Source organism: Oncorhynchus tshawytscha, linkage group LG07 (genome assembly GCF_018296145.1).
Source record: "Oncorhynchus tshawytscha isolate Ot180627B linkage group LG07, Otsh_v2.0, whole genome shotgun sequence".
In the NCBI taxonomy this organism is placed as follows: domain Eukaryota; kingdom Metazoa; phylum Chordata; class Actinopteri; order Salmoniformes; family Salmonidae; genus Oncorhynchus; species Oncorhynchus tshawytscha.
The window spans coordinates 65,535,018-65,560,048 of NC_056435.1; the positions used below are offsets into that span (position 1 = coordinate 65,535,018).

The window sequence follows — 25,031 nt, forward strand, 5'->3', positions numbered from 1 at the left end:
AAGTGCTGATGCAGAACCAAATTTCAGAATTGCACCTATCCTAGTAGAATATCTCCCCTTGAAAAATACAAATAATATACATTTTGGGGGAAATTGATCCACGGACCTACAAAAAGGGCCACCAGTTGCCCATTCCTGCTCTATATTGACAATGACTTTGTAGGCATGCTAGCACTGGGTTCCCCAACTTGTTCATGTTGAGGCCCCGTAAATAACAAAAATAACAATATCAGGCTTATACCTGATTGTGATTTTACCTAACAGAAGTCTTGACATTTTAGTTATTTCTGTCACTTTGCTGAATAACCTGAAAGCCCCATGCGGATCTCCAGGGGCCCATGAACCCAAGTTTGGGAACCCCTGTACTGGTCTGTGTGGCTTGGGATTTCCTTGAGGTAAACCTATTTCTCCTAGTTATCAATTAGTGGGCTCAGTTTGTTTGCAATGAGCCAAGACAAACAAAATGGCTACCTTCACAACAAGCAGTGCAGTTTAAAGCTGCTTTAACTTTTCTGGGACCCAATCAAATTCACATAGAAATGTGAGTTAAAGATCTGTCATTCTCATTCAAAGCAAGTCTAAGAAGTGGTAGATCTGTTCTTTGTGCTCTATTTATGTTTCCCTTTCTTAAATTTAGTTTTTGCATCGCTTACTTTCATTTTTGTAAACTAGCTTTAAAACAGCTGAAAATACAATATTTTTGGTTATTGAAAATATATTGGTACCATGATTCTCTACACTATATGTTGCTTGTTTTGTCACAAACTGAAATGCGGCGAGGTACTAGAATTTTAGCAACCAGGAAATGGCAGAACAATGTCTGCATATTGCACCTTTAAGCAATGGATTATATTGGCTTGACAAGGCAATAGGGCATCTCAAATTACTGTGGAAAGACCCTATATATATATAATTCAACAAACACAGATGAAAGGCTATTTGTTATTTTGTATCTCAAAAATGGCCTAGAGTCACATTGTGATAATGCTTCAGGCAACGTAGCCTATTGAGTGGAGTCAATAAATTAATATTTAACTAACTGGACACATTGTAATTCGTAGGATGCCCAGTACAAAGTGTCCATATGGTATCCTGACCCATATTGCTGCTTTCCACACCTGGTCATGAACAACACTTGCCAATTGATGAGAAGAACCGCCAGATAGCAATATAGCTAACGTTAGCTAGTATTTCATGCCCAGTTCCTTCTTGCTAGCGGTTAGACTAACCGCTAGTTAATTACAGTAACTAGCAAACTAGACAAATTAGTTAACGTTAGCTACCTACCTATCATGATGCTTTCAACATGCATGTTGGGACAATCAGCTGCTATTCATTGTTAACTCATAAATTACACTGACATGATTGTCGTCGGGCATGAACGATAATCGCTGCGATTCAACCAGTAATTGTATTTTGACATTGTGCTTGAAACACACAGCTAGCACAATAATAAACAGACTGACTCGCCTAAATTACTGGAACGATGTTGCACAATGCACCTGAAACATAATGCACTAACTGACGTTACTAGGCTAGCTACCAGCTAACTAGTTACCTTACTAGAAGGTCAACTCGACATTATTAGCAGTAAAGACTTGTCAGGGAGCTGCAGGAATAGCTAGCTAGCTAGCAAGCACAGGTTAATGTTCAGGAAAGGCTGTGTACGCTGCCAACCAGTCGTTTGAAATTATTCTCCTCCCTAGCTCACTGTTATTTTACAAATTAATGGGCATATAGTGTGCCCCCTCCTTATTAAATGGGCCTGTTACTAACTACCCCACTCACAAAAATGGCTCCCCCCCCCTCCCTTCAGAGTTGGGCCCTCCCCTCCTCAGTAGTATCTTACCTCGGAATTTCAGTTCGTGCTGTGGCTCCAAGAGCAGGACCTGATCTTGTCTGGCCATGACCCAGCGGTTCCAAGGGGATAGCTCAATGTAAATCGTTTCCGTAGATTACTCCTGTTGTGGTGATGTTAGCTAGTGTTATCCTTAGAGTTATTATTATGCTAATTAGCTATGCGATTATCCTGTCCCCCGGTCAGTGCAAATAGCCAGGGAGCTACTAGCGGCGGTTGTGATGCAGCAAGAAAGGAGTGAGAGAGAGGCTTTGTGCAACGTCACAGCCCCTGCATAGCCACTCAACGAGGAGTGAAGAGGTGATGCGAGACGGAGTCCGGGCAAAGCTTGGGAGTTGGGACACCTAAGCCTGGGAGGGAGGGACAGGTGTCTCATGGTCATCAATCTTTCTCAGGACCTTCTTATGTATCATGTTATCACAGTGTTATGGCCTCTTATAATTAATGCCATACATCATGCATTTCTAACGACCTATAATGACATTCCTGTTAATCCTGTAGTTTCAGGCAAGTGCAAATTGACAAAAAAAAAACCCCACTTTGATAAAGTATTTACCAAATAAAAGGATATACATTTATGTTTCTGTAAACCATATCTGCAAAAGTGGGAAAAGTGCCAGTCCCAACACAGCCCTATGGTGCACCTATTCATGTATCACCCTTCACAATGTCCCTTTATAACATGCATGTGACACACAGGTTTACTTGAAATAACTAACCTGATTGACCCCAGTGTTGGCGTGTTGAGAGGTTGTCAGGTGAACGTTCAGCATCCTCAGCACTATTCAAAGTGCAGCATGGAATCCTATCCCAGTGATACACATGCCTGAAGAGTCATGTATTATATATATATATACACACACACACACACACATATATATATATATATATATATATATATAAATAACCAGAAGGCTAACTGCCACTGGCGCAAGAGGACCAATTACATAACCCCACTTTTATCTCCCTGACTCACATAAGCACACAGCCTCCAAGGTACCTCTGGTCCAGGTCGTACCTGTACCTCTTAACTTAGAAGAGGAATGTGCACCAACACCCTGGACCAGAGGTATTCACAGCCCAGCCCAGCAGACAGTATCGCACTCACACACAAATTCCTTCAATATGTTTTTATTTATTAGTAAACTGCTTGACAATTCCCTTTTAGACATTCAACAAAAACAATGCTAACATGTTTCAGACTCTTTTTTTTTGGTTATTGTTTACAGTCATTATGACAAGTATGAAAGCTAAATATGACAAAGTAGTGGTGGAGTTACTATACATGTGTAGATCTATGCCTGGTCTAGCATCTCCGACAATGTAACATACATTATATTCAATATTACAGGCTAAATAGTGATTGATTTTTAAAATAGTCATTGATTTGTGTGCATGTTTGGTGGCATCTACATTGAATAAGACAATTCACATAATGTTTTGCTGCAAAATCTCTCAGGACCAGCCTAAGACTGTTGGTATTTTTCCCAAAAATTAATGCAACTGGTTGTCTTTCTATGATAGGCCCTTAGCACTCCAATGCCAAATTCAGTAACTTTTATCTTGTCAAACACCAGACATAAATGAGTACACCTAGACATTACACTGTTATTTATGTTACAAATATCTACATTTCCAACTGTTAAGCATTAGAACAAATGTGAGCAATGCAATTGTGATGTGTGTTATTGAAATTACATTTTAAATGTCACAGAGAAGAAGCTGCCTCATCTTCTACAAAGATAGAGAGCAAAATAAAAAGTCATACTGTAAAATAATGATTGCTGGAATACAAAGGCATATGATGCAATGCCATTACAAAGGCTATGAAAGAAAATGATTTACTCAAACAAACAGTACAAGACGTATTGGGACTTGTCTGGTTAATATTTTTTCAGATAGGTTTGCTGCAGAAAAATGGCAGCAAAAATAAATCAGCAATAATATACCTAAAAAGGTAAGGTACACAAATATTTCATCTGAAAGTGCAGTTGTAAAGTACCAGAAATACATTTCCCTTTTTAATAAATGCACTGTCCTGGCTAACTACGATATCATTTCAAGTGGAAATCATTGAGGAACACTTAAAACGCCACAACCATAAAAACATTGTATTTTTAAAGGCCTTTTGAATAATTGATGATCAGAAGCTCAAAACTTAATCAATCACTAAAAGTAACATGTAAGCATATTATAGCTCCTCACCAAGCTCAGGACCCTGGGACTGAACACCTCCCTATGCAACTGGATCCTGGACTTCCTGACAGACCGACATCAGGCGGTGAAGGTAGGCAACAACACAGTCAACAAGCTGACCCTCAACACAGGGGCCCCCCAAACTGTGTGTGCTTAGCCCCCTCCTGTACTCATAGCTCGCCTCCAACTCCATCATCAAGTTCGCTAACGAAACGACGGTGGTCTGCCTGATCACCAATGACGATGAGACAGCCTACAGCAGCGCTTCCCAAACTCGGTCCTCGAGACCCCAAGGGGTGTACATTGTTTTTTCCCCTCACACTACACAGCTGATTGAAATGATCAAAACTTGATTATTAAAATAATCAACTAATCAGCTATGCAGTGCTAGAGCAAAAAACTAGACTTGCACCCCTTGGGGTCCTGAGGACCACATTTGGGAAACCCTACAGGGAAGAGGTCAGCACAACAACCTCTCCCTAAATGTCAGCAAGACCAATGAGCTGATCTTGGAATTGAGGAAAGAGGGGCCCCACCAACAGGGCTGCAGTGAAGAGGGTCAAGAGCTTCAAGTTCCTCTGTGTCTACATCACTGAAGACTTATCATTGTCCTCCTACAACAGCATAGTCGTAAAGAAGGCACGGCAGTGCCTCTTCTCCCTCTGGAGGCTGAAATGATTTGGCATGGCCCATCAGATCCTTAGGAACTTTTACAGCTACACCACCGAGAACATCCTGACTGGTTGTATCACCGTCTGATATAGCAACTACAACGCCCTCAACCGGAAGGCCCTACAGAGGGTGGTACGGACAGTTCTACCTCATCATTGTGGGTGAGCTCTCAGCCATCCAGGACATGCATGCCAGGCGGTGACTGAGTAGAAGATACTGGTGTATCAAGGCTCAGACAAACAGACTCATCAGCCCCTGGCCATGTGGTTTCTTAATTACACTGAACAAAAATATAAACGTAACATGTAAAGTGTTGGTCCCATGTTTCATGGGCTGAAATAAAAGATCCCAGATTTTCCATATAAACTTTTAGTGTGTATCTCAAATTTTGTGCAGAATTTTGTCTACATTCCTGTTAGTGAGCATTTCTCATTTACTAAAATAATCCATCCACCTGACAGGTGTGCATATCAAGAAGCTGATTAAACAGCATTATCATTACACAAGTGCAACTTGTTCTGGGGACAAAAGGCCACTAAAATGTGCAGTTTTGTCACAACACAATGCCACAGATGTCTCAAATTGAGGGAGCTTGCAATTGGCATGCTGACTGCAGGGATATACACCAGAGCTGTTGCCAGAGAATTTAATGTTAATTTCAGTACCATATGCCACCTCCATTTTAGAGAATTTGGCAGTACGTCCAACCGGCCTCACAACCACAGACCACGTGTTACCACGTCAGCCCAGGTCCTCCACATCCGGCTTCTTCACGTGTGGGATCGACTGAGGAGTATTCCCGTCTGCAATAAAGCACTTTTGTGGGGGAAAATAAAAATGAATTCCGATTGGCTGGACCTGGTTCCCAAGTGGGTGGGCCTATGCCCTCCCAAGCTCACCCATGGCTGTGTCCCTAAGCAGTTATGTGAAATCCATAGATTAGGGCCTAATACATTTATTTCAATTGACTGATTTCCTTATGAACTGTAACTCAGTAAAATTGTTGCGTTTATATTTTTTGTTCAGTATATACACTTATATATATACACACACACACAAAATGAGTTATACTATTTTGATATTGATTACTGCACTGTTGGGTAGCGCGTGCAAGTCAAGCATTTCACTGTACTTGTGCATGTGACAATAAAACTTGAAACTAGATCTTCTCGATACCTAAACATTCTTGTCACATTTTAGTAACCCTTGCCATAAAGACAATTATTGCACTGACATGGTTGTAAAAAAAAAAAAATCCTGAAGAACATTACAGTCAACCCTGCTATTAACACACCTTCCCCATCAGCACTGATTATAATGGAAAGGACAAAAGCCCCTTGAAGACAACTTCACCTCAAGAGACCCACCCTGAAACACCATTATCCCTCCTATCCCTTAAACCGTGTACAATTGGGTTAGATTGGTGTCCACTGAATACAGAGAGTTTTTCCATCATATTTCTTAAACCAGTCATTTCCTTTAAATCAATGGAAGGAAGTGAACAAATGCACACATTAAAAAAAGGTCGGACAATTCAGACGGCAGGCTGGCCAGTCTACAGCTAGAGGCAGGCTGGCCAGTCTACAGCTAGAGGCAGGCTGGCCAGTCTACAGCTAGAGGCAGGCTGGCCAGTCTACAGCTAGAGGCAGGCTGGCCAGTCTACAGCTAGAGGCAGGCTGGCCAGTCTACAGCTAGAGGCAGGCTGGCCAGTCTACAGCTAGAGGCAGGCTGGCCAGTCTACAGCTAGAGGCAGGCTGGCCAGTCTACAGCTAGAGGCAGGCTGGCCAGTCTACAGCTAGAGGCAGGCTGGCCAGTCTACAGCTAGAGGCAGGCTGGCCAGTCTACAGCTAGAGGCAGGCTGGCCAGCAGCTAGAGGCAGGCTCAGTCTACAGCTAGAGGCAGGCTGGCCAGTCTACAGCTAGAGGCAGGCTGGCCAGTCTACAGCTAGAGGCAGGCTGGCCAGTCTACAGCTAGAGGCAGGCTGGCCAGTCTACAGCTAGAGGCAGGCTGGCCAGTCTACAGCTAGAGGCAGGCTGGCCAGTCTACAGCTAGAGGCAGGCTGGCCAGTCTACAGCTAGAGGCAGGCTGGCCAGTCTACAGCTAGAGGCAGGCTGGCCAGTCTACAGCTAGAGGCAGGCTGGCCAGTCTACAGCTAGAGGCAGGCTGGCCAGTCTACAGCTAGAGGCAGGCTGGCCAGTCTACAGCTAGAGGCAGGCTGGCCAGTCTACAGCTAGAGGCAGGCTGGCCAGTCTACAGCTAGAGGCAGGCTGGCCAGTCTACAGCTAGAGGCAGGCTGGCCAGTCTACAGCTAGAGGCAGGCTGGCCAGTCTACAGCTAGAGGCAGGCTGGCCAGTCTACAGCTAGAGGCAGGCTGGCCAGTCTACAGCTAGAGGTAGGCTGGCCAGTCCTCAACTGGTGTTAAATGTGGCCCATTCACGTGTTTTCGGCAAGAGAGAAAGACACTAGGAGGAAATCAAAAGGAAAGGGGAACAACTACATGGATTGCTCTATGCTAGGCATTATCCCTAAATTGCCTGTCAAATGGCAATAGGTCAGGAACTAAAATGTGAGACTTTACATTACTGTACTACACAAAGGAGCAATTTAAGACAGAGTGAACACATTGCTCAGTGTTCCTTCATTGCTTCTCTTTGTATTTTTGGACAAGGTGTTCCAGATGCACACCATATTCAAGCTTTCCTTAATTGCTTGCTTCACAGCGTAGTGAAGGCAGCCAGCAGCAGAAAGAAGGAGCAAGGGGAACGAATGAAACAGGTCCCCGGAGGAGAGCACATCAGTTGGAATTGAAAAGAGAGCACGGTTCATCAGAGGGTCAGCATGTCAATGGAAAGCTGTGCCTGGTTCTCTGCGGGAAACCTTTTCTTTAGAAAGATCTAAAGATTGTCGACTTGTTCTTCTTAGAACAAGTCCAGTTTCCAGATATGGTCCTTTTTTTAAATCTCTGGCCAGGTAGTAAAACTATGTTGGATGTGCGAGCCAGTGCTTATTCTGTAAAGGAATGAGAAAAGAACGATGATTTTTTTATATTTTTTATGGGACAATTAAAGAATTGGCAGGACCGCACAAAATCACTCTCCTGTAAAACGGTCATGACAAAAAAAAACAGTGAGAGATCGCAGACGGACGGGGGTTGCCAACTAACACAAACAGTTAAAATACCATTTCAAAAACATTGAAACGCAATGAACACTGTAAAAGGGCTGGCAGTATACTCCAAGCACTCCATGGAAATTCATTTACAGAATTTCAGCGATTGGCTAAATAAAAAAATGAAAAAATGTTTTACCTTTATTTAACTAGGCAAGTCAGTTAAGAACAAATTCTTATTTTCAATGACGGCCTAGGAACAGTGGGTTAACTGCCTGTTCAGGGGCAGAACGACAGATTTGTACCTTGTCAGCTCGGGGGGTTTGAACTTGCAACCTTCCGGTTACTAGTCCAACGCTCTAACCACTAGGCTACCCTGCCGCACCAACTATTAAAGTGGAAAACGTTAGCAGTTATAACCGCACACTTACTGACTGCCAGTCTTGTCAGCACTCAAACAGCCTGGCCCTCTAAGAGACGAGGCCTCAATGTAGTAGAAGACAGCAATAAAATGACTCCTTTTCGGTGGTAACCATCAAACAGCCAAGTTAAAATCCCCTTTATCAAACCCATTTCCCCTCCAAAGTGTTAAGGCTAAAGCAGTCACTGAGAGACACAATGATACTGATGAGCACTGAAATTGTAATGGAGAAACAATATGACAGAAAAAGCGCACATTACCCCCCATTAGGGATTTTCATTACTGTTTCTCAAACGGTTTGGCAAACACCTGCCTTGGCCCTGTGCTGCAAAGCACTGTGTGAAGGTCCTTAAAATATAACAGACTACACAACTACACTTCCCATCATGCACCGGACTTATCTACCTTAACAAATAGAACATTCGTGTAGAACATTCATTTAGTCTCCTGTTGGAAAATAGTGTGGTTGTTCCAAGAGAAGAAGCACTGCATGCTGCAGATCCAATGATGCCATGACCCGTGTAGAGGTTTACAAGATAAGAACGGAAATAAAATCTGTGTAAACTTTTCAGAAGTATTACAAGACATAAAAAAAAAAAGCCGGGAGGGGAGCTCTTACAACTTGGGGAAACCATAGCAACTGCTGTGGCTTTGGACTACTCGGGGACAGTTCACGCAGAAAAGCTTCAAGGACAGGACAGATGTAGGATTCCTCTCAGATGGTACCCCATTTCTCTAAACTGAGTGGACAAATAATTAGGAATACCTGCTCTTTCCATGACAGAGAATGACCAGGTGATCCCTTATTGATGTCACCTGTTAAATCCACTTCAATCAGTGTAGATGAAGGGGAGGAAACAGGTTAAAGAAGGATTTTTAAGCCTTGAGACATGTATTGTCTATGTGTGCCACAGTGGAGGCTGCTGAGGGGAAAATGGCTCATAATAATGCCTGGAACGGAGCAGATGGAATGGCATCAAAGACCTGGAGACCATGTGTTTAATGTACATGATACCATTCCACTGATTACGCTCCAGCCATTACCACGATCCTGTTCTTCTTAAATGAAGGTGCCACCAACCTCCTGTGGACTGCCATTCAGAGGGTGAATGGGCAAGAGAAAAGATTGAAGTGGCTTGAACAGGGTATGGTAGTAGGTACCAGGCGCACCGGTTTGTGTCAAGAACTGCAACGCTGCTGGGTTTTTCACACTCAACAGTTTCCTGTGTGTATCAAGAATGGTCCACCACCCAAAGGACATCCAGCCAAATGGACAACTGTGGAAAGCAATGGCGTCAACATGGGCCAGCATCCCTGTGAAACGCTTTCGACACCTTGTAGAGTCCATGCCCCAACTAAACGAGGCTGACAACTCAATATTAGGAAGGTGTTCTTAATGTTTTGTACACTCAGTGTATAAGGTGCACTACTTTTGACCAGAGCCACATAGGAATCTGGTGCCATAGGCTTGGACGAGCCACAGATCTGGAAAACGGGAGGATGAAGTGAACACAGCAAGGAGGGGGGTAAGACTGCCATAGACCTACTTGGCGATCCTAAAGGATAGCTGCCATAGACCTACTTGGCGATCCTAAAGGATAGCTGCCATAGACCTACTTGGCAATCCTAAAGGATAGCTGCCATAGACCTACTTGGCAATCCTAAAGGATAGCTGCCATAGACCTACTTGGCAAACCTAAAGGATAGCTGCCATAGACCTACTTGGCAAACCTAAAGGATAGCTGCCATAGACCTACTTGGCAATCCTAAAGGATAGCTGCCATAGACCTACTTGGCAATCCTAAAGGATAGCTGCCATAGACCTACTTGGCAATCCGAAAGGATAGCTGCCATAGACCTACTTGGCAATCCTAAAGGATAGCTGCCATAGACCTACTTGGCGAACCTAAAGGATAGCTGCCATAGACCTACTTGGCAAACCTAAAGGATAGCTGCCATAGACCTACTTGGCAAACCTAAAGGATAGCTGCCATAGACCTACTTGGCGATCCTAAAGAATAGCTGCCATAGACCTACTTGGCGATCCTAAAGAATAGCTGCCATAGACCTACTTGGCGAACCTAAAGGCTAAATACTGAGATCCAATTTATGCTTAATCCAAAAATGTAGTCGGATTCACCGTAAGGATGGTGTGACACAATTCAGCTCCACACCACATCGCTGTGCGCATCTCAAATTTTGTAACAATACAGAGTGCTCCGTATAACTCCGCAGTGACACGATTGGTTGACGGTAGGAGTGGGCGGGAGGTCCAGCATAAACACAAACTCACTACCATGACAACTTCCTTCACAACAGCTCTGTGCTGCTTGGATAAGAGCAATAATAATAAAATGCCCTGACTTCTGCAGAGGTCATATCACTGTAAATGCTGCACGACAAATACAGCGCCTTTAAAGGCTGTGGACTTCATTTGAACCTTTTGGGCTCCAGATAGGCATTAACAACACAAGACTACAGCTTCACAATAACTGAGCCAAAGTTAGCCGCATAGAACGATGAGATATGGTCATATATCCCAGTGAACTGTAATTTGCTCGGCTGCTCTCTCTTTACAGTGTAGCATTAGACGCAGGACGCAATGGCGGTAGTAATCAGGGTTTCCTGATGGAGGAGTGGAATTTACAGCTCCCAGGTCTCTGTGACGCAGGTCTGTGGTTAGGGGGGGATTATGGAGGCTGCAAGCAGAGAAGGGTCAGGGGTCAAGGGTCAATATGGGGACTACGGTCAGGAATCACTGGCAGCATCAGCAGCAGGTCCGGGTCCGGGTCTCTGAGGGCCGCCGGCGCAGTTTGAAGCCATTCCCTGCAGCCCCTCCCCCTGCATCTAGGACAGGGATCCGTTGACCTGCAGGCGGGAACAAAATGTGCAGGAGGGACAAAAAAAAAAAAAGTTACACCCAGAAACCATTGGTTAAAATAGGAACATCAGCAGAAGCTCACACAATATTGCTTGGTACACTTAAATTAACAAGGACAATTTCAGCCATTGTACACCACTAGTAATAAACATGGTATACCATAAAGCATATATTTGGCCTAAAAGATTGGATGCCTCCAAAAGCTAGTGAAAAAAAAAAAACACACTTACTTATCTCTATAAAGACCTCATTGATGTTAATGGCGTTCTTGGCGCTGGTCTCCACAAAGATGGCGTGGATGGAGTCAGCGTAGTCCTTGGCATCCTTCTCCGAGACCTCCCTATAAAGACGGGTGTGTTCAAGTCTTAACCAGTAACAGACAGGGAAGGGGGTTCTACTAAGCTATGTGCAATTGTTTTAAGAAGATCACACCAAGGATCATTTATCTATTTGATTTAGAATTAAGACCACTCGAAGTATCAAAAAAAATGTATACAAAATATTTTTTGTGTCTTGCTGCTATTAGCCCATACGAACGCATTGAATAACAGCTAGTCCCCCAAAAAATCAAATGGAAGTTTGTTCTGAAGTCTCTGTCCTTTATCTGAGAGATATAAGAAAGACCAGGAAACAATAAAACATTTTTACATGTATTTAACCCCTTATTCTCCATATGCTAATAAAGGTCCTCTGAGTACATTAAAAAAGGTTTGATATACAGTACCAGTCAAAAGTTTGGACACATCTACTCATCCAAGGGTTTTTCTTTATTTTTTACTATTTTCTACATTGTAGACATCAAAACTATGAAATAACACATATGGAGTCATGTAGTAACCAACAAAAGTGTTAAACAAATCAAAATATATTTTATATTTGAGATTCTTCAAAATAGCCACCCAATGCCTTGATGACAGCTTTGCACACTCTTTGCATTCCTCTTTCTCTTGAGACACATCCAATGCAAAAGCAAATATCTCTAGCTTAAAAAGTTCAGCTTTTAAATGGGGATTTTTATGGGTGCAGCTCAATACTGGGGAGACATGAGCCAAGAATTCACGTCAGCCTGTCCAGTTGTTTCACATCAGTGCAGATGAGAAAGAGGAGGCACGAGGACACACCCCTTCAAACATGAGACGAACCCAACAGGGAGATGAACAGAGAATGGGACTTAAGGTGGCACCACCCCACCAGTATCACAGTGCTCATCTCTGCTAGACTTCTTCCCCCAGTGCTACTGTTCTGTCATTCAATCCAGCTCATGCTCATCTTATTACAGTGGACTACATGGAGGCGAACAAGCATCGTAAGCTCCCGAGTCCACTCCCGACTGCAAACAATAGCATATCCATGTTTCTCTTTTTCAACCAGACCTGTATAACATTTCCATGTACAGTCATGTCTAACAACTGTTTAGATTGTCAATTAAGACTAATACTAATTGATGGTAGATGGAAAAAAATGTCATCGATTTTCAAGCATCAGTTCTCTCCCTTGCTTCAATGCAAATTAAGCTACTCTAGTAGTTAAAGTCCTCTCATCTATAGCCAGCATGTTTGAGTGACATTAGATAAACTGGGAGAAGTTTATCTCCAGCAGAGAGCTATATCGGCCGCTTGTTACCGTTCCTCGGTACGTTCAAATTGTTGGAGCCGAAAGTTTCAAGATACACGCTTGGCTCGGCCGATGACGTCCCTTGCACAAACAAAGCGTGGACGAGTCCTTTAACTTTCATTAGAAAATATAGCACAAGCAAATCTCGTGTCAACAATTCAGCGATTTGTCTGGTAAAATGAGAGTATGGAAGCCATGCTGCTGATTTGTAACAATAAACCAGTGTCTGTGTCCCAAATGACACCCTATTCCCTATATAGTGCACTACTTTTGACCAGGACCCTGGTCCAAAGTAGTGCACTATATATGGAATATGGTGCCATTTGGGACGCAACCATGTCTTCCTGGGGGACATGAGGGATTTATTTACCTGGCATCGGATAGGTCACACTTGTTGCCAGCGATGGCTACCACGATGTTGGGCGGGCCGTGCTGACGAAGCTCCTTCACCCAGTTCTTTAACGTCTGGAACGAGTCCTGAGAAACAACGGTTCGAGCCATTCTTACTAACTTTATAGTATACATTATATAGGCCTAGTAAACATCTTATATTGTAAGATGTCAGAGTTTGAGAAAAGGTTATGCAACGCATGACTGTGTGGGAGTATGTGGTTTAAACATTCATGAAACATAGGCGATGTAAACATGATATGCAGACAAATGGGTGTGCCTCTCTCCACATGGAATGTGAGAGTGGCCAGTATCAGATGTTTACTGAACATGCCTACATTGGACTCAGTGACCAGTGGGCCCCCATAGTTGCCTACAGTTGACAGCAGAATTCTGTGCATGGATACCTGTGTTTTGCAAAAGGTCAATCTATTTAGAGATTTTTTTTCTGTTGTAAAAAAAATATAATTTAGCAAAATTACATCACAGGAAAAGAGTGGTAGTGTCCTTTTAAACATTTGAGGAAAAAAACAACTAAACAAATGTCATATCACAGCATGTTACCAGAGGGAAAACTTTACCTCTTTAGTGATGTCATAAACAATGATGGCTGCCGCAGAGCCTCTGTAGTACATTGGCGCCAACGCACGGAACTATGGGAAAGCAGAGAGAAGTGGAGAAAGAGCACGGTGAGTAATGGACTGCAACCATTCTTCAGATAAAGAGGCTGTCCCTCTGGACAGAGAAGATAGTTGGTTTTCTAAAGCTTTCAACAGGGATTTATCTACAGCCAAACCGGTTGCACTGTTATAGTGAGGTCAAGGGGCCATGTACGCATTTGTGGTAGTGTAGATCATAATTAAAGTAACAGTACATGACTTATCCTAAGAGATGCTATGCTTTAAAGAAACAGTCACAGACATTTTTGGCTCATCTTCAAGGATTGTGTATCTAGATCGCTCGTAATTGTTTATTTAGGACATCCATGAGAAAATCAAAGGCTACCAAAATAGCATTGCAATCCGTTCTACCGCCCGTTTCCAAAACATTACACAGTCAAACTACCCAATCTTTATTAAGCTGTATACGGTTACATTTCGTCACGTAACTTACTTCCCTTTTACCTGAACGTGTTATGAGATAAAACATCCAACTCAAAATGGAGGAGTGAAACTAAAGCAAAGAGAAACGATGGACCTTTTTGAAAACCCCAAAAGGAATTCTGTTCCAAGCCTATATGCCAAGTGGCTTTCGTTACATGGGAAGTATGGCAAGCCTTTCCATCGAGGGCTCACATGTGGTAAGCATCAGGATAAAGAGGAGCACAATGTGTCAAAGGCAGTTAGCCATTTCATATTAATGGAGAACTATACATTTGGTCTTCACCCAGCAGATCACAAATCCCTGTATAATAAAAACAAGCTGAGTTTTCAGCGTTTCCCATTCCATTGTTGGGGGGGGTTTGCCTGATGTTTGCCAGTTCTCCATTTCTTCTGGTATAATATTTTCCAAAAGCTTATGAGTTCTGGCTTGAAAAGGCCAACGCAATTAGCATATGCCTGTGTTCATAGAACTCTAAATCAAATGCATATTTCCCTTCCACTGGATGGGGTAAATGCAGAAGGTCTCTGCGATGACTGTTTAAACCTGTTGTCAAGCTTAAAAAGGTTAGTTCACCTAACTATTGGACGAGGAGAGACAGCGATCCATACTTTGGTTTCATTTACCTAGCTGCTGTCACCAAATGCGAACCTAAGCATTCTTGTCCAAATACCAAATCCAATATCTCTAAAATGTGCAGGCTATAGCCTAAATTACCCGCAGAAAAGTATCTTCATTCACAATCAATTTCAGACTCACTCTTTCAAATGATGTGAACACGAGTATTTTGATATTGTTGAAAAGGCATGCAGCATATGTTTGATTTGGTATGATTGTTATCACGTATACTGAGAAGTAACAATGAATGGTATTCAGACCATCTGCAACAAACAAGTGGAAGGTAACACACCTGTCATAAGTTAGACTACCATTTAGGCTAGATCCTCCTACATTTTAGGATAATCTACCACACAAATCTTCTAACATAATTAGCATATTTAACCATGAAAGGAATAATAGGCATGTAATCTATTAGCTAATGAAATAAAGAGATTAGCTTTAAAACAAACAGGAGTGATCCCAGTCAAACATTGACTTGGCACGACCTGGGCCAATTCTCATTTTCCTTTACAATAAAAAGGAATAAACTATCCCAGCTTGGAATGACACGGTTACCTCAGGAAAAGCACACATTCCTTGCAATTATAGTTGTTACTGGCCCCGAGACTACCGGAGGGAGTCCAACTTGGGATACTTGGCAGATGGCGGAAAGGGATGCTGCCTGTCTGACTGGCTAGCGATGTGTAGCTAGACGCAGTACAGCCAGTCTTGTGTGGTCCCCTTCCAAAGTGTATCCAGAGAGCATTTTCACAGTGAGGGCTAGAATCCACAATGCATCTCAAAGTAGGAGTGCTGATCTAGGATCAGGTCCCAACCTGTCCATATAATGTTATTTCATTATGATAGAAAAAGGTGAAACTGCCTACTTCAAGAGGCTTTGTTGATACGGGCCCAGACATCCGGCCACACCAGAGCTGTAAAAAATAAAAAAATAAAAACGGCCCTTATTTTGCTAAACGTGTGTAGATGAATTACTGAAATGATGAGCCTGGCACCCAATGAAAGGTGCCCGTCCATGCAGAGAGCAAAGGGGAGACCCAGCTTCTTCTCTGTGCAGCAGCATAGTGAGATGGGAGGTCTCAGGACAGGGGTGTTGACAAGCACAGCTAAGATGATGCACCCGCCAGGCCATCAGAGGGTGCATCATCACAGCTCTAATCACAGCTCTCTCTCATTCCACCGGCTTCTAGTAAATCTCTCAACCGAACTCCAATACTGTTAATTACAAACTGGTTCTGATGACCACAACTTCTCCAGAGGCGATCAGCTTCGAAACAAGGCAGCTGCAGATTTACAATGAAGGAAGACAACAGTGAAGCAGGCCAGAAATGTTCCCATCTTCTCGCTCACAGCCGTGGAACACTGGGAGAGACGGAGTGAGTGTGTGCGAGAGAGTCCCAAATCGTTCCCTACCCCTTCCTTTTGGCTCTACCCTGAGTAGATCTGAACGCCTCAGCAATATGGTGTGGGCTTCACCACTACCCTGACTAAACCTATGCAGAGAGAGAGAGCAGGAGAGCTGGCAGGGAGAGTGGCTGTGGATCAGTTGGAACCAGGGAGCAGGCAGAGAAAGTGTCTTATCTTAAGGGGAAATCAAATGTAAGCGTTGTTTCAGGCCAAGCCCTCAGACAAGCTCAAAGAACAGAAGAAAAAACCCTGTTTTATCTCACCACCCCTCTCTAGAATACAACACAGAGGAACAGACCATTATCTCGCCACCCCTCTCTAGAACACAACACAGAGGAACAGACCATTATCTCACCACCTCTCTCCAGAACACAACACAGAGGAACAGACCATTATCTCGCCACCCCTCTCTAGAACACAACACAGAGGAACAGACTAGAGGTCGACCGATTATGATTTTTCAACGCCGATACAGATTATTGGAGGACCAAAAAAAGCCAATGCCGATTAATCGGCCGATTTATATAAAAAAAGTATTTGTAATAATGACAATTACAACAATACTGAACACTTATTTTAACTTAATATAATACATCAATAAAATCAATTTATTGATTAAAATGAAACATGTTCAATTTGGTTTAAATAATGCAAAAACAAAGTGTTGGAGAAGAAAGTAAAAGTGCAATATGTGCCATGTAAAAAAGCTAACGTTTAAGTTCCTTGTACAGAACATGAGTACATATGAAAGCTGGTGGTTCCTTTTAACAGGAATATTCCCAGGTAAGAAGTTTTAGGTCGTAGTTATTATAGGAATTATAGGACAATTTCTCTCTATACGATTTGTATTTCATATACCTTTGCCTATAACAACATCCGATAGTCACTTTAGTATTGCCAGTGTAACAGTATAGCTTCCGTCCTTCTCCTCGCCCCTACCTGGGTTCGAACCAGGAACACATTGACAACAGCCACCCTCAAAGCAGCGTTACCCATCTCTCCACAAAAGCCGCGGTGGCCATTGCAGAGCAAGGGGAACAACCACTCCAAGTCTCAGAGCGAGTGACGTTTGAAACGCTATTAGCGCGCACCCCACTAACTAGCTAGCCATTTCACATCACATCGTTACTCCAGCCTAATCTCTGGAGGTTTTGGCCTTTCTAGGGAGTTTTTCCTAGCCACCGTGCTTCTACACCTGCATTGCTTGCTGTTTGGGGTTTTAGGCTGGGTTTCTGTACAGCACTTTGAGATATCAGCTGATGTACGAAGGGCTATATAAATAAATTTGATTTGATTTGATTTGGAGTTGATGTCATAAACTTGAAGTCATAAACAGCTCAATGCTTGAAGCACAGCGATGACCTGCTGGCAAAACCCACGAAAGTGCTGTTTGAATGAATGCTTACGAGCCTGCTGGTGCCTACCATCGCTCAGTCAGACTGCTCTATCAAATCATAGACTTCATTATAACATAATAACACACAGAAATACGAGCCAGGTCATTAATATGGTCGAATCCGGAAACTATCATCTCGAAAACAAGACGTTTATTCTTTCAGTGAAATACCGAACCGTTCCATATTTTATCTAATGGGTGGCATCTAAATATTCCTGTTACATTGCACAACCTTCAATGTTATGTCATAATTACGTAAAATTCTGGCAAATTAGGCGGCCCAAACTGTTGCATATACACAGACTCTGCATGCAATGAACGCAAGAGAAGTGACACAATTTCACCTGGTTAATATTGCCTGCTAACCTGGATTACTTTTAGCAAAATATGCCTTTTTAAAAATATATACTACTGTGTATTGATTTTAAGAAAGACATTGATGTTTATGGTTAGGTACACATTGGAGCAAGACAGTCCTTTTTCGCGAAAACGCACCGCATCGATTATATGCAACGCAGGACACGCTAGATAAACTCGTGGAGTGCAATGTAATCAGGTGGTTAGAGCATTGGACTAGTTAACTGTAAGGTTGCAAGATTGAATCCCCGAGCTGACAAGGTAAAAATCTGTCATTCTGCCCCTGAACAAGGCAGTTAACCCACTGTTCCTAGGCAGTCATTGAAAATAAGAATGCGTTCTTAACTGACTTGCCTAGTTAAATAAAGGATAAATAAAGGTGGGAAAAAAATAATAATAAATCGGCCAATTCTGTGTCCAAAAATACCGATTTCCGATTGTTATGAAAACCTGAAATTGGCCCTAATTAATCGGCTATTCCGATTAAATCGGTCGACGTCTAGAACAGACCATTATCTCACCACCCCTCTGTAGAAGACAACAGAGGAACAGACCATTATCTCACCACCCCTCTCTAGAAGACAACACAGAGGAACAGACCATTATCTCACCACCCCTCTCTAGAAGACAACACAGAGGAACAGACCATTATCTCACCACCCCTCTCTAAAAGACAACACAGAGGAACAGACCATTATCTCACCACCCCTCTCTAGAACACAACACAGAGGAACAGACCATTATCTCACCACCGTAAACAGGTATGCCAAACGTCATTTGTATGCCAAACGTCAAACGTTTGTTACGATAACGACCATAAAAAGTTGGCTATATGGCACAAACCCATCCGGAGCCAGACTAGTTGTTGTATATTAACCTGGTTTCAGAACTGTATTCAACAGAGTTGTTGTACATTAACCTGGTTTCAGAACTGTATTCAACAGAGTTGTTGTATATTAACCTGGTTTCAGAACTGTATTCAACAGAGTTGTTGTACATTAACCTGGTTTCAGAACTGTATTCAACAGAGTTGTTGTATATTAGTGTACATGCATGATGCGTTTCTACACCGTGTTATATTACTCATGTGGTGCATCTTTTGAAAAATAATCTATTTCAGTCGTCCGTCTGTGTGGGCTACAAGGCATTCCAGATTTAACATCACAGCAGATCATGTTGCGAGTGGCCCCTAGACTTTCGCCTCTCACGTTATGACTGCTGATGAGCCACTCGTCTTGACTGTTCAAAGGACGATGCACATGGAAGGCATGATTTAGCATAATGTGGAGTGCGCTCCAATGACACAGTACACATAGATGATAGAGCTGGGAATTGCCAGGGACCTCACGATCCTGTATTATCTTGATACTTCGGTGTCGATATGATATGTATTGCAACTCGATATTGCGATGTGATGTTCCAAACATATAGCTCATTATATGTCCGCTGCAGAGGGACAAGAGAGAGCCATGAGAAAATTAGTTTTGATCAGTCATGAAAATAAAAGTACTGAAAAATATGGTAGCGGCTTACTATTTAAAAAGAAGATGGAGAACAAGCTCGAGGATGAAAAATACCTGAGTTTTGGCACAGGTACAGTCGACTAGCGCTAGTCGACAAAACGCAACATTACAAATCGAGATCTGGAGTCAAAATATCTATATAATACCCTCCAAAAACAATATTGAAATATGAAACAGTATCAATGCCCCCCCCCCCTTCACTAATAGCTGAAAGTGAAACTTTGCTGTGTTAGAGAGTGAGAGAGGAAAGAGAAGCTGATGTTTTGGTGGGGGCAGCTAAATGTAAGCTAAATATCGCCCCCTACCAGGTACAATGACATACTGCACTTGGAGTATGTGCCTTCAACATATATATATATATTTTTTTATTTATTTAACTAGGCAAGTCAGTTAATAACAAATTCTTATTTACAATGACGGCCTACCCCGGACGACTCTGGGCCGATTGTGCGCTGCCCTATGCGACTCCCAATCACGGCCGGATGTGATTCAGCCTGGATTCGAATCAGGGACTGTGTTGCCTATTGCACCGATGTGCCACTCGGGAGCCCTAACATAGACCTCTATGGCCCTGGTCAAATTCCTTAGAAATGTGGTGTTCTTTCTTTCCTTCCTTTCTTGATGTAATCTCTTATCTGATTGGATAGGTCAGTGAGAGCGATACTTCCAATATGTTGATTTTACATATCATGTGAGATCAGTAATTAAGCTACCTCAATGAAGTGAGGAATGAAGGATGCATTTTTATTCAAACAAGGCCTATATCTAACAGGGACCACTTCATCTGGAGAAAAATATATTGTAAAAGATAGAAGATTACTAACTCTCTCTTGCCCTGCAGTGTCCCAGATGAGAAATTTGTGAAGCTCATTTTGATACTGCACCGTCTTTGTCATGAAGGATGCCCTGGAAGACAAAAATACAACCATACAATGCGAGTCACATTTCAAAATAATGTTAACATGGTTTAATACAGTGTTTCCCAACTCCAGTCCTTGACTTCCCCCAACAGCACATGTTGTAGCCCCAGACAAATATACAATACCTGATTCAACTCAAGAGGGCCTGATGATAAGTTGACAAGTTGAATCAGTAGTTCTTGTCCGGGGCTACATTCAAAATTTGTACTGTTGGGGGTACTCGGGGACCGGAGTTGGGAACAACTAGTTTATGACACTGAACAAAAATATAAAATGCAACATGTAGTGTTGATGCCATATTTCATGAGCTGAAATAAAATTGTACATATGCACAAGAAGCTTATTTCTCGCAAATGTTATGCACAAATTTGTTTACATCCCTGTTAGTGAGCATTTCTTGTTTGTCAAGATAATCCATCCACCTGACCAGTGTGGTATATCAACAAGCTGATTAAACAGCATGATAATTACACAAGTGCACCATACAACACAATGCCACAGATTTCTCAAGTTGAGTGTGCAATTGGCATGCTGACTGCAGGAATGTCCACCAGAGATGCTGCCAGAGAATGTAATTTTCATTTCTCTACCATAAGCCACCTCCAAAATAATTTTAAAGAATTTGGCAGTACGTCCTACCAGCCTCATAACCACAGACCACGTGTAACCATGACAGCTCAGGACCTCCACATCCGGCTTCTTCACCTGCGGGGTCATCGGAGACCAGTCACCCGGACAACTGATGAAACTGTGGGATTGCACAATGTAATAATTTCTGCAAAAACTGTCAGGAACCGTCTCAGGGAAGCTCATCTGTGTGCTCATCATCCTCACCAAGGTCATGACCTGACTGCAGTTCAGCGTCGTAACCAACTTTAGTGGGCAAAAGCTCCCCTTTGAAGGGTCACTGGCAAGCTGGAGAACTGTGCTCTTCAAGGATGAATCCTGGTTTCAACTATACGGGGCAGATGGCAGACAGCATGTATTTTTTTTTTTTTTTACTAGGCAAGTGGGTTAACTGCCTGTTCAGGGGCAGAACGACAGATTTGTACCATGTCAGCTCAGGGATTCGAACTTGCAACCTTTCGGTTACTAGTCCAACGCTCTAACCACTAGGCTACCCTGCTGTGTGGGTGAGAGGTATGGTTGGCGATGGGGTTATGGTATGGGGAGGCATAAGCAACAAACACAATTACATTTTATCGATGGCAATTTGAATGCACAGAGATACCGTGATGAGATCCTGAGGCCCATTGTCGTGCCATTCATCCGCCGTCATCACCTCATGTTTCAAATGATAATACACAGCCCCATGTGGCAAGGATCTGTACACAATTCCTGGAAGCTGAAAATGTCCCATTTCTTCCATGGCCTACATACTCACCAGACATGTCACCCATTGAACATGTTTGGGATGCTCTGGATCAAAGTGTTTGACAGTGTTCCAGTTCCACCAATATCCAGCAACTTCGCACATCCATTGAAGAGGAGTGGGACAACATTCCACAGGCCAAAATCAACAGCCTGATCAACTCTATGCGAAGGAGATGTGTCATGAGGTAAACGATGGTCACACCAGATACTGACTGGTTTTCTGATCCACACCCCTATCTTTTTTTAAGGGTCTCTGTGACCAACAGATGCATATGAGTATTCCCAGTCATGTGTAATCCATAGATTAGGGCCTTGATTTATTTATTTCAATTGAATGATTTCCTTATGAACTGTAAATCAGTAAGATCGTTGAAATTGTTGCATTTATATTTTTGTTGAGTGTACAATAAGGCTCACCCTTTTACCACATTACAAAAAAAAAGTACAGAAGTGATACATTGATTAGCTTGTGATAAAATGATTAGCCTGGTCCCAGATCTGTTTGTGCGATCATATCAACTCCTTGCCTCTCACTGTCATGAGTTGACATGATAGCAGAAACAGATCTGGGGCCAGGCTATAAATGAATTAGACTGGGATGACATCACTCCCAGTAAATCCCAATATGTGCATGCATTTTTCTAAACGTATTACTCAATGCATTGGCAGGCAGTACAGTAAGGGGCAGGTTAGAGATGCGAGCCAGCAACCGGAGGGTTGCCAGTTCAAATCCCAGATCCGTGGGAAAAATCTGTCAGGAAGTGAGCTGGCAACCGGAGGGTTGCTGGAATCAAATCCTACATGCCATTGCACTTAACTTCCCAAAACAGCTCACTGGGCACCCAGTGTGGCAGCCCCTGTACTGTATGTGTGTATTTTTTCCAGAGCGGTTGGGTTTGAAAGAGTAAGTCAAATTTCAGTTGGACCTTGTAGGATAGGAAATCATCTTTCCAGAATATTTAGTGGGTGAAGGACTATAACACTTACCCAATAGTTGGATTAATGTTAGGGTCAAAGTTGTCCTCCACAAACCTCCAAACAATGCTTGACTTTCCAACCCCAGTGTCCTGAAGAATCACAAGGGAAAAGAGTTTAGTGAATGTTAGAATTCATCCATACTCAGTTACTGCCAAGACCACACAGACCATTAACTCATCATCAGGATAACATCATTATGTGAAGAGAATACCCCATTGGTTCAAGAAGAAATATTCCTACTGATATGATGCAAATATTTCACAACACTTGTGCAATACATACACATGTAATGTTTATCAACATTAGTATGGACGACTAATCTACTACTGATGAGTAAAATAGAGTCATGTCATTTAAATATTAGCTAACTGACTAAACTCCACGGTCAAGGGAGTTTGACGAACTGGTCTCTGCCCCACTCCGTTGGTGGAGTTCATCAGAAACTTACTTCGCCATGGAGGAGAGTTCAGCCAGCTACATATTAGGTAGTGCGGTGCACAAAACGTTTAGTAGCATTGCTGTGGCGTCTGTCACTTGACATACTGCAATCTGAATGAACAGTTAGATAGTTAGATGAATACAAATCAGATTGTCTTACCCCAAGAAGGCAAACCTTTAACTCTCTCAACGTCATATCGATCTCCGAATTAAAAGAACGTTTATGAACATTCCAACCACTTAACCGATCGCTACCTAGCTAGATGTTTCAGTTGACAAGATTTTTAGCAAATAACCTCTCTTTTCATCAAATACCTATATTCAAATCCCAAACAGATTTGACGAGAAGCAAAGAAAAAATGAACTTCTCAAACTCAGAACTTTAAAAATCACTGATATAATTTGCCATATTATGATTACTGTAGGTGGAAAGCTACAAAATAAGGCGCAGACTCCATCTTGAACTACGGACCAATGTCGTGTCACGTGACACTCCGTAGTTAATTTTAGTTTATAAATGTATGTAGCCAACACGCTTTCTTTATGTTCGTTTTAATAATACCAACTTATATCTCCTACATATTTAACTACATTATTGTTTACATTATTATTATTTTAAACTTGAAAAACAAAATCAGGAAGTACTTTCAGGAAGTAGTATTGGCTACGTTGATTGTAAGCCATAGAGATAGATAGGTGACTCGTCTTCGTATCTGTGACAAATGGCCAGCTGTGGAGTATCTAAACCCAGAGGCGCAACATCGCGATATTTCCAGAAACGCTTGCCAAACAGACAAGGCTGGGGTTTGAGAAGTGAAAAATGATACCTTAGTTGTTAATTTTCTTAGAATTTATTGCCAAAACCTAGATTTGGCCAATGTCTTAAGTAGTTGAACGGCTTATTACTCCAACCTTGTGAAATTACTTTGTATCGAAGGAGTGACTTTGATTTGACAGCCTGCGCACTGTTAGCAAGCCAATATTGCCATGCCATTGCCTACAAGTGTGATTGGGGATTTCTATAGGCTAAAACTACTTCTCCAATCTTCAAAGGCTGCAGTCCAAATTCAAAGTAGACCGTCCTCGGCCCTAAACCCTTGAATAACATTTTACATCGTCACACCCGGGGCGGCAGGTAGCCTAGTGGTTAGAGCGTTGGGCCAGTAATTGAAAGGCTGTTCAATCAAATCCCAGAGCTGACAAGGTAAAACAAAAACAAAAAATTGTTCTGCCCCTGAACAAGGCAGCTAACCCACTGTTCCACGGTAGGCAGTCATGTAAATAAGAATTTGTTCTTAACTGACTCTCCGAGTTAAATGAAAGTAAAAAAATACATTTAAAAAAGTACCTTAAATGTCCCTTGCCCAAGCGAGGGAGAGTGATGATCGGAGAGGCAACATCCTTGGTGGAAATCTTGAAATTGAGCTTAAAAACAATCAACCTAAAGCTATTAATGTACCTAGCTAGTTAGCACTCCTGTCAAGTAGCTAGCTACAGTTACTCATAGCTGGCTAGCTAGTTTTATAGTTTGGTAATTTATTCCAATACATTTCAGAATTCCCCAAAATATGTTTATGAAGCTAGCTACGGTTTATAAGGCTTCTCACTACCAGACTAAGCCAATTTGCCAACGCAAAAATCTGTCATATACATTTTTTTAGCAAGCTAGTGTCATAATTTTGTCTGACATGCCGAAAATGCAGCCGTGTTGATTCATTTCCACACTGTGTGGCCTCCAGAGTATGACTCGTGACTACAATTTGCATTGAATTGTGG

General features: G+C 42.4%; 2 protein-coding genes across 2 annotated transcripts in view; both read right to left on the minus strand.

Moving 5' to 3' along the window:
• The window catches only part of LOC112255050 (vesicle-associated membrane protein-associated protein B), a 38,756-nt gene extending 36,600 nt beyond the window's left edge, over positions 1–2,156 (minus strand). Inside the window, exon 1 of the mRNA XM_042324826.1 lies at positions 1,850–2,156. Coding sequence (XP_042180760.1) covers positions 1,850–1,907 — 58 coding nt within the window. The 5' untranslated portion in view covers positions 1,908–2,156. The remainder of the gene's footprint in view (positions 1–1,849) is intronic.
• Positions 2,157–9,584: 7,428 nt separating this feature from the next.
• On the minus strand, positions 9,585–23,725 carry rab22a (RAB22A, member RAS oncogene family). Its single transcript, XM_024428105.2, has 7 exons — positions 23,416–23,725; positions 22,827–22,906; positions 20,370–20,451; positions 13,722–13,793; positions 13,121–13,227; positions 11,367–11,476; positions 9,585–11,123 (listed from the first exon to the last, which is right to left on the minus strand). Exons 1-7 carry the CDS (start codon positions 23,449–23,451, stop codon positions 11,023–11,025), a joined length of 588 nt encoding a protein of 195 aa, XP_024283873.1. The 5' UTR covers positions 23,452–23,725; the 3' UTR covers positions 9,585–11,022.
• Positions 23,726–25,031: the final 1,306 nt, after the last annotated feature.

Bases quoted from the DNA above. Each gene is read 5' to 3' on its own strand.
- rab22a (XM_024428105.2), bottom strand. From the start codon at position 23,451: ATGACGTTGAGAGAGTTAAAGGTTTGCCTTCTTGGG. The intron at 13,228-13,721 runs GTAAAGTTTTCC...GTTGTTTCTCAG, and splicing joins TTTATGACATCACTAAAGAG to GACTCGTTCCAGACGTTAAA. The intron at 11,477-13,120 runs GTAAATAAATCC...CCGTCTTTATAG, and splicing joins TGTGACCTATCCGATGCCAG to GGAGGTCTCGGAGAAGGATG.